Source organism: Hippocampus bargibanti, linkage group LG11 (assembly GCF_051943395.1).
Source record: "Hippocampus bargibanti isolate YZ-2025 linkage group LG11, ASM5194339v1, whole genome shotgun sequence".
NCBI lineage: Eukaryota > Metazoa > Chordata > Actinopteri > Syngnathiformes > Syngnathidae > Hippocampus > Hippocampus bargibanti.
In genome coordinates, this window is record NC_142744.1 from 18,119,541 (window position 1) to 18,130,000 (window position 10,460).

General features: G+C 43.2%; 1 protein-coding gene across 1 annotated transcript; it reads left to right on the forward strand.

Moving 5' to 3' along the window:
• The first annotated feature begins 7,806 nt into the window (after positions 1-7,806).
• Positions 7,807-10,110, forward strand: foxc1a (forkhead box C1a). The gene has a single exon (XM_089008131.1). The coding sequence runs from the start codon at positions 8,010-8,012 to the stop codon at positions 9,474-9,476; it is 1,467 nt and encodes a 488-aa protein (XP_088864257.1). The 5' UTR covers positions 7,807-8,009; the 3' UTR covers positions 9,477-10,110.
• The last annotated feature ends 350 nt before the right edge of the window (positions 10,111-10,460 follow it).

The window sequence follows — 10,460 nt, forward strand, 5'->3', positions numbered from 1 at the left end:
AATCTATTTGTTTCTGGTGTCAAGATTTCACAACGTCTTTTTCATCGGTGCAAATAAATGGCTGCTTTATACATTGAAATGACCATATATGGAACGGATACAGATTGTTTTCAGCATTTTTGGCCACGACAATCATCAAGGAGACTGTGCTGAGCGGCGCCTTTCGGCAGCATGAATATGCCAGTATTGTTTTTGAATAGGAGGAATGTCGGAGCCATTTGACTGCCATCGCTGGACAGCTCTGGGGCCATTGTGCTTTTTTGCGCCTGTAATGGGCAGCATCTTCACAGCCCCGCTTTGTTCAGCGGAAAGGTCAGTGCTATTGGACAGTCTGCGGTTGGATGGATGCAAGGCTTGAGGAGCCCGCAATAAGAAGAACACAGCGTCAGCGCAGAGCGCCGATGCGTATGTGGAACTGTCGCGGCTTGGAATTGAAGCGGATTCATTTGGGACAGGAGATGTGAGACAATGTCTTTTCGTCAATGGATGCTACAGCTTCGTGTTTTCTCTCAACATTTAGCTTGTAGTAGACGTACAAATTCCACCATGACATCCCTGATCCACTGCTGACATGGATGCTTTAATCCTCTCCTCTTTCAACTAGAACTGCTTCATGTCATCACAAAGAGGGTACAGCAAGTCCTGAAGAATGAATGACTCTGTGTCTTTGTGTTGTCATATTTGTTTTTTTTTTTTTTTTTTTTTTTCCCAAGATGGCGGGCGGCTCCCCTCTCCCGGCAAATTGGCCTTTTCATGTTTATTATGTTTGTTAAAGTAATTAGTAATAAGTGCCTTGCATGCTGGGTCCGAGAGGACAGTAATTTCATCTGTGCTGAATGTCATACATATTAGCATATTTGACAATAAAGCTGACTTTGGATTGGATTTGCCTTTATTAGTCTCACAGTGGAGAAATTTACATTTCACAGCAGCAAAGTGATGAAAGGAATGAAAGTAGAAAAACAAAAACTTTGACTTTGATATATTTGCACTCGGGAGGCTTTGGAGTCATAACTGACATTGGGGCTTTCTCCAGCTTTCTTCGTGAGTTCATTGGCCGATGTGATACATCATGGAAGTACAGTATGAGCGATCAGTCAAGAAGAACTTGCCAGATCCTTCTCTTTGTTCATCTACTTCTGAATAGCTTCACAGAGAAAGACTCTCACCTTGACATTCAAGACACTAACTGTAGTCAGAAAATGACCACTAATTGGCAGTATCGTCTCATAAGTGGTAAAAGGTGAGAAAGCCTCCTCAATATGCACTAATTTTCCGCCTGAATGTATGAAATGATGAAATTTGTCATATAAAAAATAGTCATTTCAATCAAATTTGAATGTACGATAGATTTAAGAGGCTGCCAAATGTTGCATCCCGTTCTTATCCACTGTAGATATGGACTACAGTAACCCCTCTCTTTTCGCGGTTACTCGATGCCATGACCCTCCCACTTCAGAAATTCGATATTTAACAAAGTATGTGTATCTACCCTGTTCAAGGTTGACACCTTGTACTGATGTCCAAAAACGGTTATTGTGGAACATCATGAAAATGTATGCACCTTGTAAACAAAAAGTAGATAAACTGTAATGACGTTGAATAGACTGTCGTTCTCACTCACACACATTTTCTCTGGTTCGGTTTCTCTCTCTAGCTATTTCTCTCGCACATCGAAACACATGACACGGAGCCGGAAGTGATCATGACAAAATATTCTAAAGATAATTTCAAGAAAAAAAAAACATAAATACGAATATTCACATAGAAACATTAAGCAACTTTACAAAACAACAATATGATATTTTTGTTGTTCTGGCAACCAATGAGTAAAGATTGGCGCCAGTTACAGTACGTTACCACCATCTGTTGATCAAAGTTGGAAACTACAAGCAGTTGACAACAGACCCGTTAGTTGCATATCATATTGTCTGGCTGATGATTCAGACCAGTGGAAGCAAGAAATATAGGTACTTGCATGTTCAAAATATATTTAAATGATTTATACTTTAGATATTTTAGACAAAGATTATTGCGAATTTGCGATACAAGTATTCATTTAAATCTTCAATTCAAAAACCTTTAATTGTATTTAACTTCTACTACAACTACCACTACAACTACCACTACCACTACTAGTTATGTTATTTCCGGGTCCAGTGAACGCTGGCGCGTGTGGCTGCCGCTTCTCACCCGCAGAAAAAATATACTGTGACCGTAAAGTGTCCTTGAGAGTTATGAAAGGAGCTTATAAATGAAATGTATTATTATTATTATTATTATTATTATTATTATTATTATTATTATTATTATTATTATTATTATTATTATATTTGTTTTGTCATATTGTCTCTATGCTGTCATATTATTTGTTATTTAGTTTTTTTTTGTTCTTTTGACTTCAAGACGGCGCCGCGAGAGTGGCTGCCTTTCCAGCAGCTCATGTATTTCGTTTTTCTACTTTCATTCCTTTCATCACTTTGCTGCTGTGAAATGTAAATTTCTCCACTGTGAGACTAATAAAGGCATATCCAATCCAATCCAATCCAATTATTTATTATTATTATTATTATTATTATTATTATTATTATTATTATTATTATTATTATTATTATTATTATTATTATTATTATTATTATTATAGTGATAATTCAGCTTACCGACCCCTTGGCTTACGATTACATTTTACTTTGGTATACGAACTATTTTTCGGGATACACACTGAGCTGCCACAATGAGTGATGTGTTGTTTGCGAACGAGCCCGTTCTCCTAACAAGAAATGGCAGCCGACTGTTTTGGTCCTCTATTCCCCGCCCCTAGTCTTCGGTTAAGGCAGTGTTTGAAATAACGTCTGCCCGGAGGACCGGGGTGTACAACTTTTACGTCGGGCGTACAACTTTCAAAACATTCTCGGCCCGGGTGGCCGAAAACTTCTTCAAGAAAAAAATACAATAAAAAGATGTTTTTTAAATCAAACAGTGGTTTTATTCAATAAAGCAAAAGCTACATGCAAATTGCTACAAGCCATGTGGACTCCTCTTTCTAAGCGCCTTTCAAAACTCTCAAGTACATACGAGAAAGAGGAGTCCAAGTGGCTTTTAGCAGACAATGCAATGCAAAAACTGGTTAAGGCCAAGTGATTGGTCAAGAACACAGCAGTGAGTGCGTCGGGGTTACAGACAGAGAGGGAGTCAGGCGGTTCTCCAGAAAACAAAGCCATGTGATTGGTCAAGAACGCAGCAGTGGGGGCTAGGGGGTGTTAAACATTAAAGCGAGAGGCAGACGACAAACACACACACACACACACACACACACACACACACACACACACACACACACACACACACACACACACACACACACACACACACACACACACACACACACACACACACACACACACACACACACACACACACACACACATACACGAAAGGGAGACGACAGAGCTTGAAACAAAAAACATAAGTGAAAAAAACCCAAAAGTGAAATGGTAAGAAAATGGATAGAAAACAGTGAAATTTGGACTCATTTCAATGTTGATAGTTCAAAAGCACAGTGTAGACTGGAAGGTTAAAATATCCCATCAATCACGCTCCACAAATAACCCGCACAGGCCATCTGTACATCTGTGTAAGCTCTCAGTCGTACAGGAGTGGTCCATTGATGAAAAGGTTTCTTCAGCCGTTCATCTGTACTTCTTTGAAGGTGTCGGACGTTTCACTTCTTATCCCAGAAACTTCGTCAGCAAACTAGAGTCTTAATGGTAGTTTAGGCCCTATGTATATTCCTACTGTCCAGACTCTGCTATGATAGGTCCCTGCTCTCAGGTTGGGGGGAGCAGAAGACTACTCCCTGCAGCTGCTCAACTGATAGTTTCTATCGTTCTGACTAACGACTGGCCTGATTGCCCAACTTCGACCGGTATCACCTCATCAGTATTACTAATCCTATGTTGCCTAAGCAGGCTATTGTATGAACGATCCAAATTGAACCTCATCCCACCAAACTGGTTTAATGAAGGATTTAGTTGTTTTATGAAAATCACTTCTTTTACTCCCCTTTCAAACCATCTATGTTCTTTCGCTAAGATTTTAATCTCATTGTCGTTAAATGGGTTGTTGTTAGCTTTTAGGTGCATATGTACCATACCATATGTTCCATCAAGCCATCAACGACCATCACAAAGGTAAATAAAACAACTTTACAGTTTATTTCTTTAATTATAAAATCATAGCACATTTATTATACATCAAATAAGGTATATTTTGTGTAGTTTTAAGGCTTACAAAATTAGAAAGTAGAAAATTATGTCATATGGGGACCTGGGAACTGATTATTCTCATTTTAATGGTTTCCTATGGGAAATTAATTTTTGACATACACACTTTTCGCCTTACACACTTTGTCGGGGACCCAATTAAGTTCGTAAGCCGAGGTATCACTGTATTATTATTATTATTATTATTATTATTATTATTATTATTATTATTATTATTATTATTATTATTATTAACATCACTGAACAGTGCAATCTGAGAGAAGCGAACAGGCTTGTGTTGGTGGCATTGAAAGTGCTCTTGCCTTGTAGGGTGGATGCGTTGACGTGTCGCTGAGGTTTTTTCAGAAGAAAAACATTGTGATGTGTCTTTTTATTAATTTAAATATGTTTCAGGGTTCTTTGTATCAGACAATACTTTCTTTCAAGAAAAAATGAGACATGTAAGCTCTTTGTTGGGGATGAAAATAATCTTCTCATGCATCAACAGAAAACAACGGGTGTTTCCAACATTCCAAATGTTTCCTGTTGATGCATGAACAAAAAAAAAAAAAAAAAAAAAAAACAGAAGCTGTTTGTATTCATTCACAGTCGTGTTTTTTATATGTATATTTTGTAACAAATAGTACCTAAATGCTAGCCCAAAAGCAAACACGAGGCTGTAGCATCCATTGACGAAAAGAGATTGTCTCACATCTTCTGTCCCACGTAAATCCTCTTCAATTCCAATCCGCAACAGTTCCACATACGCATCAGCGCTCTGCCTTGACGCTCCTTCTCACCGCAGGCTCCCTCAAGGCATGCATCCATCCAGTCACAGACTGTCCAACAGTACCGACCTGTCCGCTGAACAAAGCCGGTCTGTGAAAATGCTGCCCGTTAAAGGTGCAAAAAAAGCACAATTGCCCCAGAGCTGTCCAGCGATATCTCACATTGGAGAAATTCACAGCAGCAAAATTATGAAAGGAAGAGGAAAGAAAAAACAAGAAGTAGAAAAACAAACTATAGGAGCTGCTGTAAAGGCAGCCACTCTCATGGTGCCATCTTGAAGTCAAAATAAATGCTAATATTATGCAACACAAAAGGACACAAATAGTTATTCAAAATTCAACATTTTTCTGCACCCTCTTTTTTTGTATGAACCAGTTCTAAATGAAAGAAGAGAGAATCAAGATGTCCTTTTCATCAGTGGATAAGGGATGTCATGCTGGAAATGTGCACACGTCTGCTACAAGCAAAGTGTTGAAAGCAAACACCAAGGTGGAGTATCCATTGAATGAAATGAGAATGATTCACATTTCCTGTCCCATGTGAATCCACTTCAATTCCAAGATGCCACTCACAGTTCCACATATGCATCGGCGCTCCTATCTTCTTTTCATCGGCTCCTTAAGCCATTTATCCATCCCACCGTCCAAAAGCACCGACTTCTCTGCTGAACACAGCGGGTTCATGAAAATGCTTCACCATACAGGCACAAAAATCACAAATACTCCGAAGCTGTCCAGCAATGACAGTCAAATTGCACAGATTCCCCATCAAAAACAGTGCTGGCATATTGGTGCTGCCGAAAAGGTTAAACCACTCAGCACAGTCCGCTCTTTGATCAATGTGGTGGCCAAAAATGATGAAAAACAATCTGTATCTGTTCCACACGACAAGCAACAACTCAAAGTTACAAAAGAAAACAGAAACACACCAAAAACCAACAACAAAAGCAGGGCTCGTGAGAGCACTTGTTAAATAAAGGCTGACTATTTGGGTGCCATCTTTAACTGTTTTTTCTTCTTTTTTTAATTATTGTGATATATTGTATATAATACATACTTGTTATAATAATTGGTTTATTTTACAGCTGTATGGCTTAATTAGCATTATCCCTAATGCTAATCAACAATGTTTTTTTGATTTCCAGAATTTGTCACTCTTTTCGGTTTTATCCCCGAAAATTTTCCCCCGGAGTGTTCTCGCCCCCCTGCCCCCCCCAAAGGAAGCATTTTTGCACCTCTGGGGATGCAAGCACCCCCGATTAAGAACCACTGCACTTGAGCCAATTAGCACGAGTGCTCACTCAAGAGCCACTTCTGTTTGTCTTTCTATTGCTTATAAATATGTTTTATTACACAGGTACTACACAGGTTAACATTCAACAACTCTCCAATATATTTTAGCAATGAATGTGTGTGACATATTAAGGGAATTTTATAGCCGGGAAAGTGACTCAACGTGCACTCCCAAGTCATCGTTGACAACTCCCCGAAGTCCCGCAACCAATCAGAGGGTGGTGCGACACGATGAAACCAATTGCTGGCTTGTGGAACTTTTCATTGGCTTTTCCCTTTATATACGCTAGAGGGAACCACATTCTAAGTCATGACTTTAGTTCCCCTTTCCGTTTCTTCCTAATTAATATGTGAGTGCATTCAAGATTTTTTCCTCACACCTAGAGAATGCCAACCCAAATGCAAATCTACATTGAAATCCTATCGAATGAATCAAAATGTCCATACTTGTCCACTTCTGAAATAAATTTGCATAATAAATTGTGTTCAGTGGATTTGAGATTTGAGCCGTTGGTCCACCGACACACACCACCTCTGCATGGCTCAGTCAAAATCCTTCATATTTTCCGACCCATTGCAAACAACACGAAAAAAAAAAGCTTAACCACCCTGAATAGCCTCAATTGTGCAGGAGATGGGGGAGGGATGTGGGGGCACCACGGTCGTGGTATTAAGTCGAAGGCCCTGCATCGTGGGCTGAGTGTGCAAACAGCCCCGAGGCGGTGGAAAAAAGTTCATGCCCGGGTCCATGTAAGGAGAAACCGACCGAGCACTACGCGGACATTTTAATAAATACGACGTGCTAAGGCTTACACACTCATATCGGGAGTGTAACTTTGCCTCACAGTCACATGAACAATTTCACGCTGAGCATTCGACACCCTTTTGATGGGATCTTTCGTTTCATTTGTATCTTTATTTTGTATTACTTTCAAACATTGCAAAACTTGACCGAGGTTTTTGAAGAAATCTATACTCATCGCTGAAGTGTGCGCGTACGAGTGTTCATGTATGTGTGTGTGTTATGCAAAAGCGTTCCCTTACAAAGAGACTTAAGTAATCATTCGACCCGAACATTGATGACAAAACACCATTTGGCAGCCTGCCTTTAAAGTTCATCCTGAACAAATCTTCACACCTCTCAGCCCAAATTTGCCTTTTAATAACTTCCCTTGATTAACCCAATCGGGACGGCTCCAACAGCAGCATTCTATCCGCTTTCTCAAAATGAAAAATAAGAAAATTAAAGAGACAAGCGAATAGAAACAAATGAGTTGTGGCGACTCGGTGACACATTATGAGTGTTATTTACGCATTGAGAGGATAACTCGCTCTTCCTTCATCCTTCCCACTCGACGTGGGCCTGAAATGCCCCCTCCCAGCTCCCTATCGGGTGGGCTGCAACACTTCTTATTGGACGCCGGTAGCCCTGAGCTAGGAGGAGCTCCACTGGCAGCAAAAAGGAGGAAAGAATTTAACTGCGCAAAAGTTCTGCGTGGTGACGGATGTCCAAAGTCCAGAACTTTTCTCAACGCTCTGAGATGGGGACGGCTTAAAAACACGCACCGCTTTCTTTTTTTTCTTCCTTTTTCTGGTTAAAAAAGGGAGCCGCGCGATATATTTTTTTGCGCACAGGAATCAAACCTTTTTTGGAGGAGCCGAAGACATGCAGGCGCGCTACTCCGTCTCCAGCCCGAACTCGCTGGGCGTCGTGCCGTACATCAGCGGCGACCCGGGCTACTATCGAGCGGCGGCCGGCGGGGGATACACAGGCATGCCGGCACCCATGAACATGTACACGCACGCCGCGCACGACCAGTACCCGGCTGGCATGGCGCGTGCCTACGGACCGTACACCCCTCAGCCTCAGCCCAAAGATATGGTGAAGCCTCCGTACAGCTACATCGCGCTGATCACCATGGCCATCCAGAATTCACCCGACAAAAAAGTGACCCTGAACGGGATTTATCAGTTCATCATGGAGCGGTTCCCTTTCTACCGGGACAACAAGCAAGGTTGGCAAAACAGCATCCGGCACAACTTGTCTCTCAACGAGTGCTTTGTCAAAGTGCCGCGCGACGACAAGAAGCCCGGCAAGGGCAGCTACTGGACCCTGGACCCGGACTCTTACAACATGTTCGAGAACGGCAGCTTCCTGCGCCGGCGAAGGCGCTTCAAGAAAAAGGACGTGCTCAAGGAGAAGGAGGACCGGCTGCAGAAGGACGCGCCGCCCCGACAGCAGCAGCAGCAGTCCCGGGACCAGGAGCAGGCCGGTACACAGCCCGTGCGGATCCAGGATATTAAGACGGAGAACGGGACCGTGACACCCCCGCAGGCCAACTCGCCGTCCTTGAGCACCGTGCCCAAGATCGAGAGCCCGGACACTAGCAGCATGTCCAGCGGGAGCCCGCACAGCAGCATCCCGTCCAACCGCTCCATGGTCCAGGGCATGGAGGCCGCCGAGCAGCAGCACCAGCACCACCACCATCACCACCAACACCACGGCCAGGCCTCGGCGCAGGGCTTCAGCGTGGACAACATTATGACCTCCCTGCGGGGGTCCCCGCAAGGGGCCACAGAGCTGCCCCCCTCAAGGACTGCAGGCATTGCCCCGTCCTTGTCGCTCAGCTACTCCCCGAGTCCCACCTCTGCGTACAGCTCCCCGTGTAACCAGAACTCCATCTCCACTACCTCCAACGCCACCTACCATTGCAACATGCAGGCCATGAGCTTGTACGCTGGGGAGCGGGCGAGCCACCTGGCCGCCCCCAGCACCACCGTGCAGGACGAGACGCTCCCAGACTACTCGGCCACCACCACCTCGGCCTCACTAGGCCACGGCGGCCTCAACTCGGGCCAGGAGGGCCACCCGCACGCCCACCAGGGCAGGCTGACCTCATGGTACCTCAACCAGGCCGGGGACCTGGGCCACCTGGGCGCCGCGTACCCGGCGGCGGCGGCGGCCGCGCAGCAGCAGAACTTCCACTCGGTGCGGGAGATGTTCGAGTCGCAGAGAATTGGCTTGAATAACTCACCGGTGAATGGGAATAACAGCTGCCAGATGTCCTTCCCGACCAGCCAGTCCATATATCGCACTTCGGGAGCTTTTGTGTATGACTGCAGCAAATTCTGATACGCCACCAAATACCCCCCTAACCCCCCAACGCAATCCAGTGCCAAAGGTTCCCTTCTACCCTCTCTAAAATGGACTCGTATGAGACAGAACACAAACAAACAAACAAACAAACAAACAAACAGACAAAAAGACTTGATGTTTCTAAACAGTGTTACCACAAATAACACGTAAGTCGCTCTTTTTTTGTGCTTTATATGTTCAAATGCCTTTTTTTCATGGATGTGTATCTTGCATATAGTAATTTATTTCCAAGCCGTAGCCAGGATATTATGGACCAAACACACACACACACACACACACACACACACACACACACACACACACACACACACACACACACACACACGCACGCACGCACGCACGCACGCACACACACACACACACACACACACACACACACACACACACACACACACACACACACACACACACACACACACACGTGCAAAACCGTGTTGTCTAAACTGATTTAACCCCACACCCCACCTCCCCAAAAAAAGTGTTCCATTATATTAGTGACCCAAGGAACGTGTATATCGTCCTATGCTATTTGAAAGATTCTTCACATGTTGATAAGTATTTTTTGGGAAGGATTTTTCTTTTTTGTTGAATAAATGTTCATTTAATGTGAGTTTAAGACATTTTTAGAAGAGTGGTTTATTGCAGGGTTTCAATACAAGACTGGGGATATTTTACACGACAGCCTGCGTGAGACTTATGACCTGTAAACCCCCTCTCTATCCCTCTCCGATCTCATTATCTTATTACCACAATATACATCTAATATTACAAATTATAAGCAATATTTCAACCCTGGAAAAATGAAGAACACTTTAAAAGACACCCTGGAGGGGAATTCCTCAAATTGACGTTAAACTGAGCACCACTTGGAGATGCAATGCTTAGTAGTGATTCGAAGGCGTTTGGAATGACAGAATCAGGTAATGTCAAACCACAAGAGCAAAACATAAAATGCCAAAT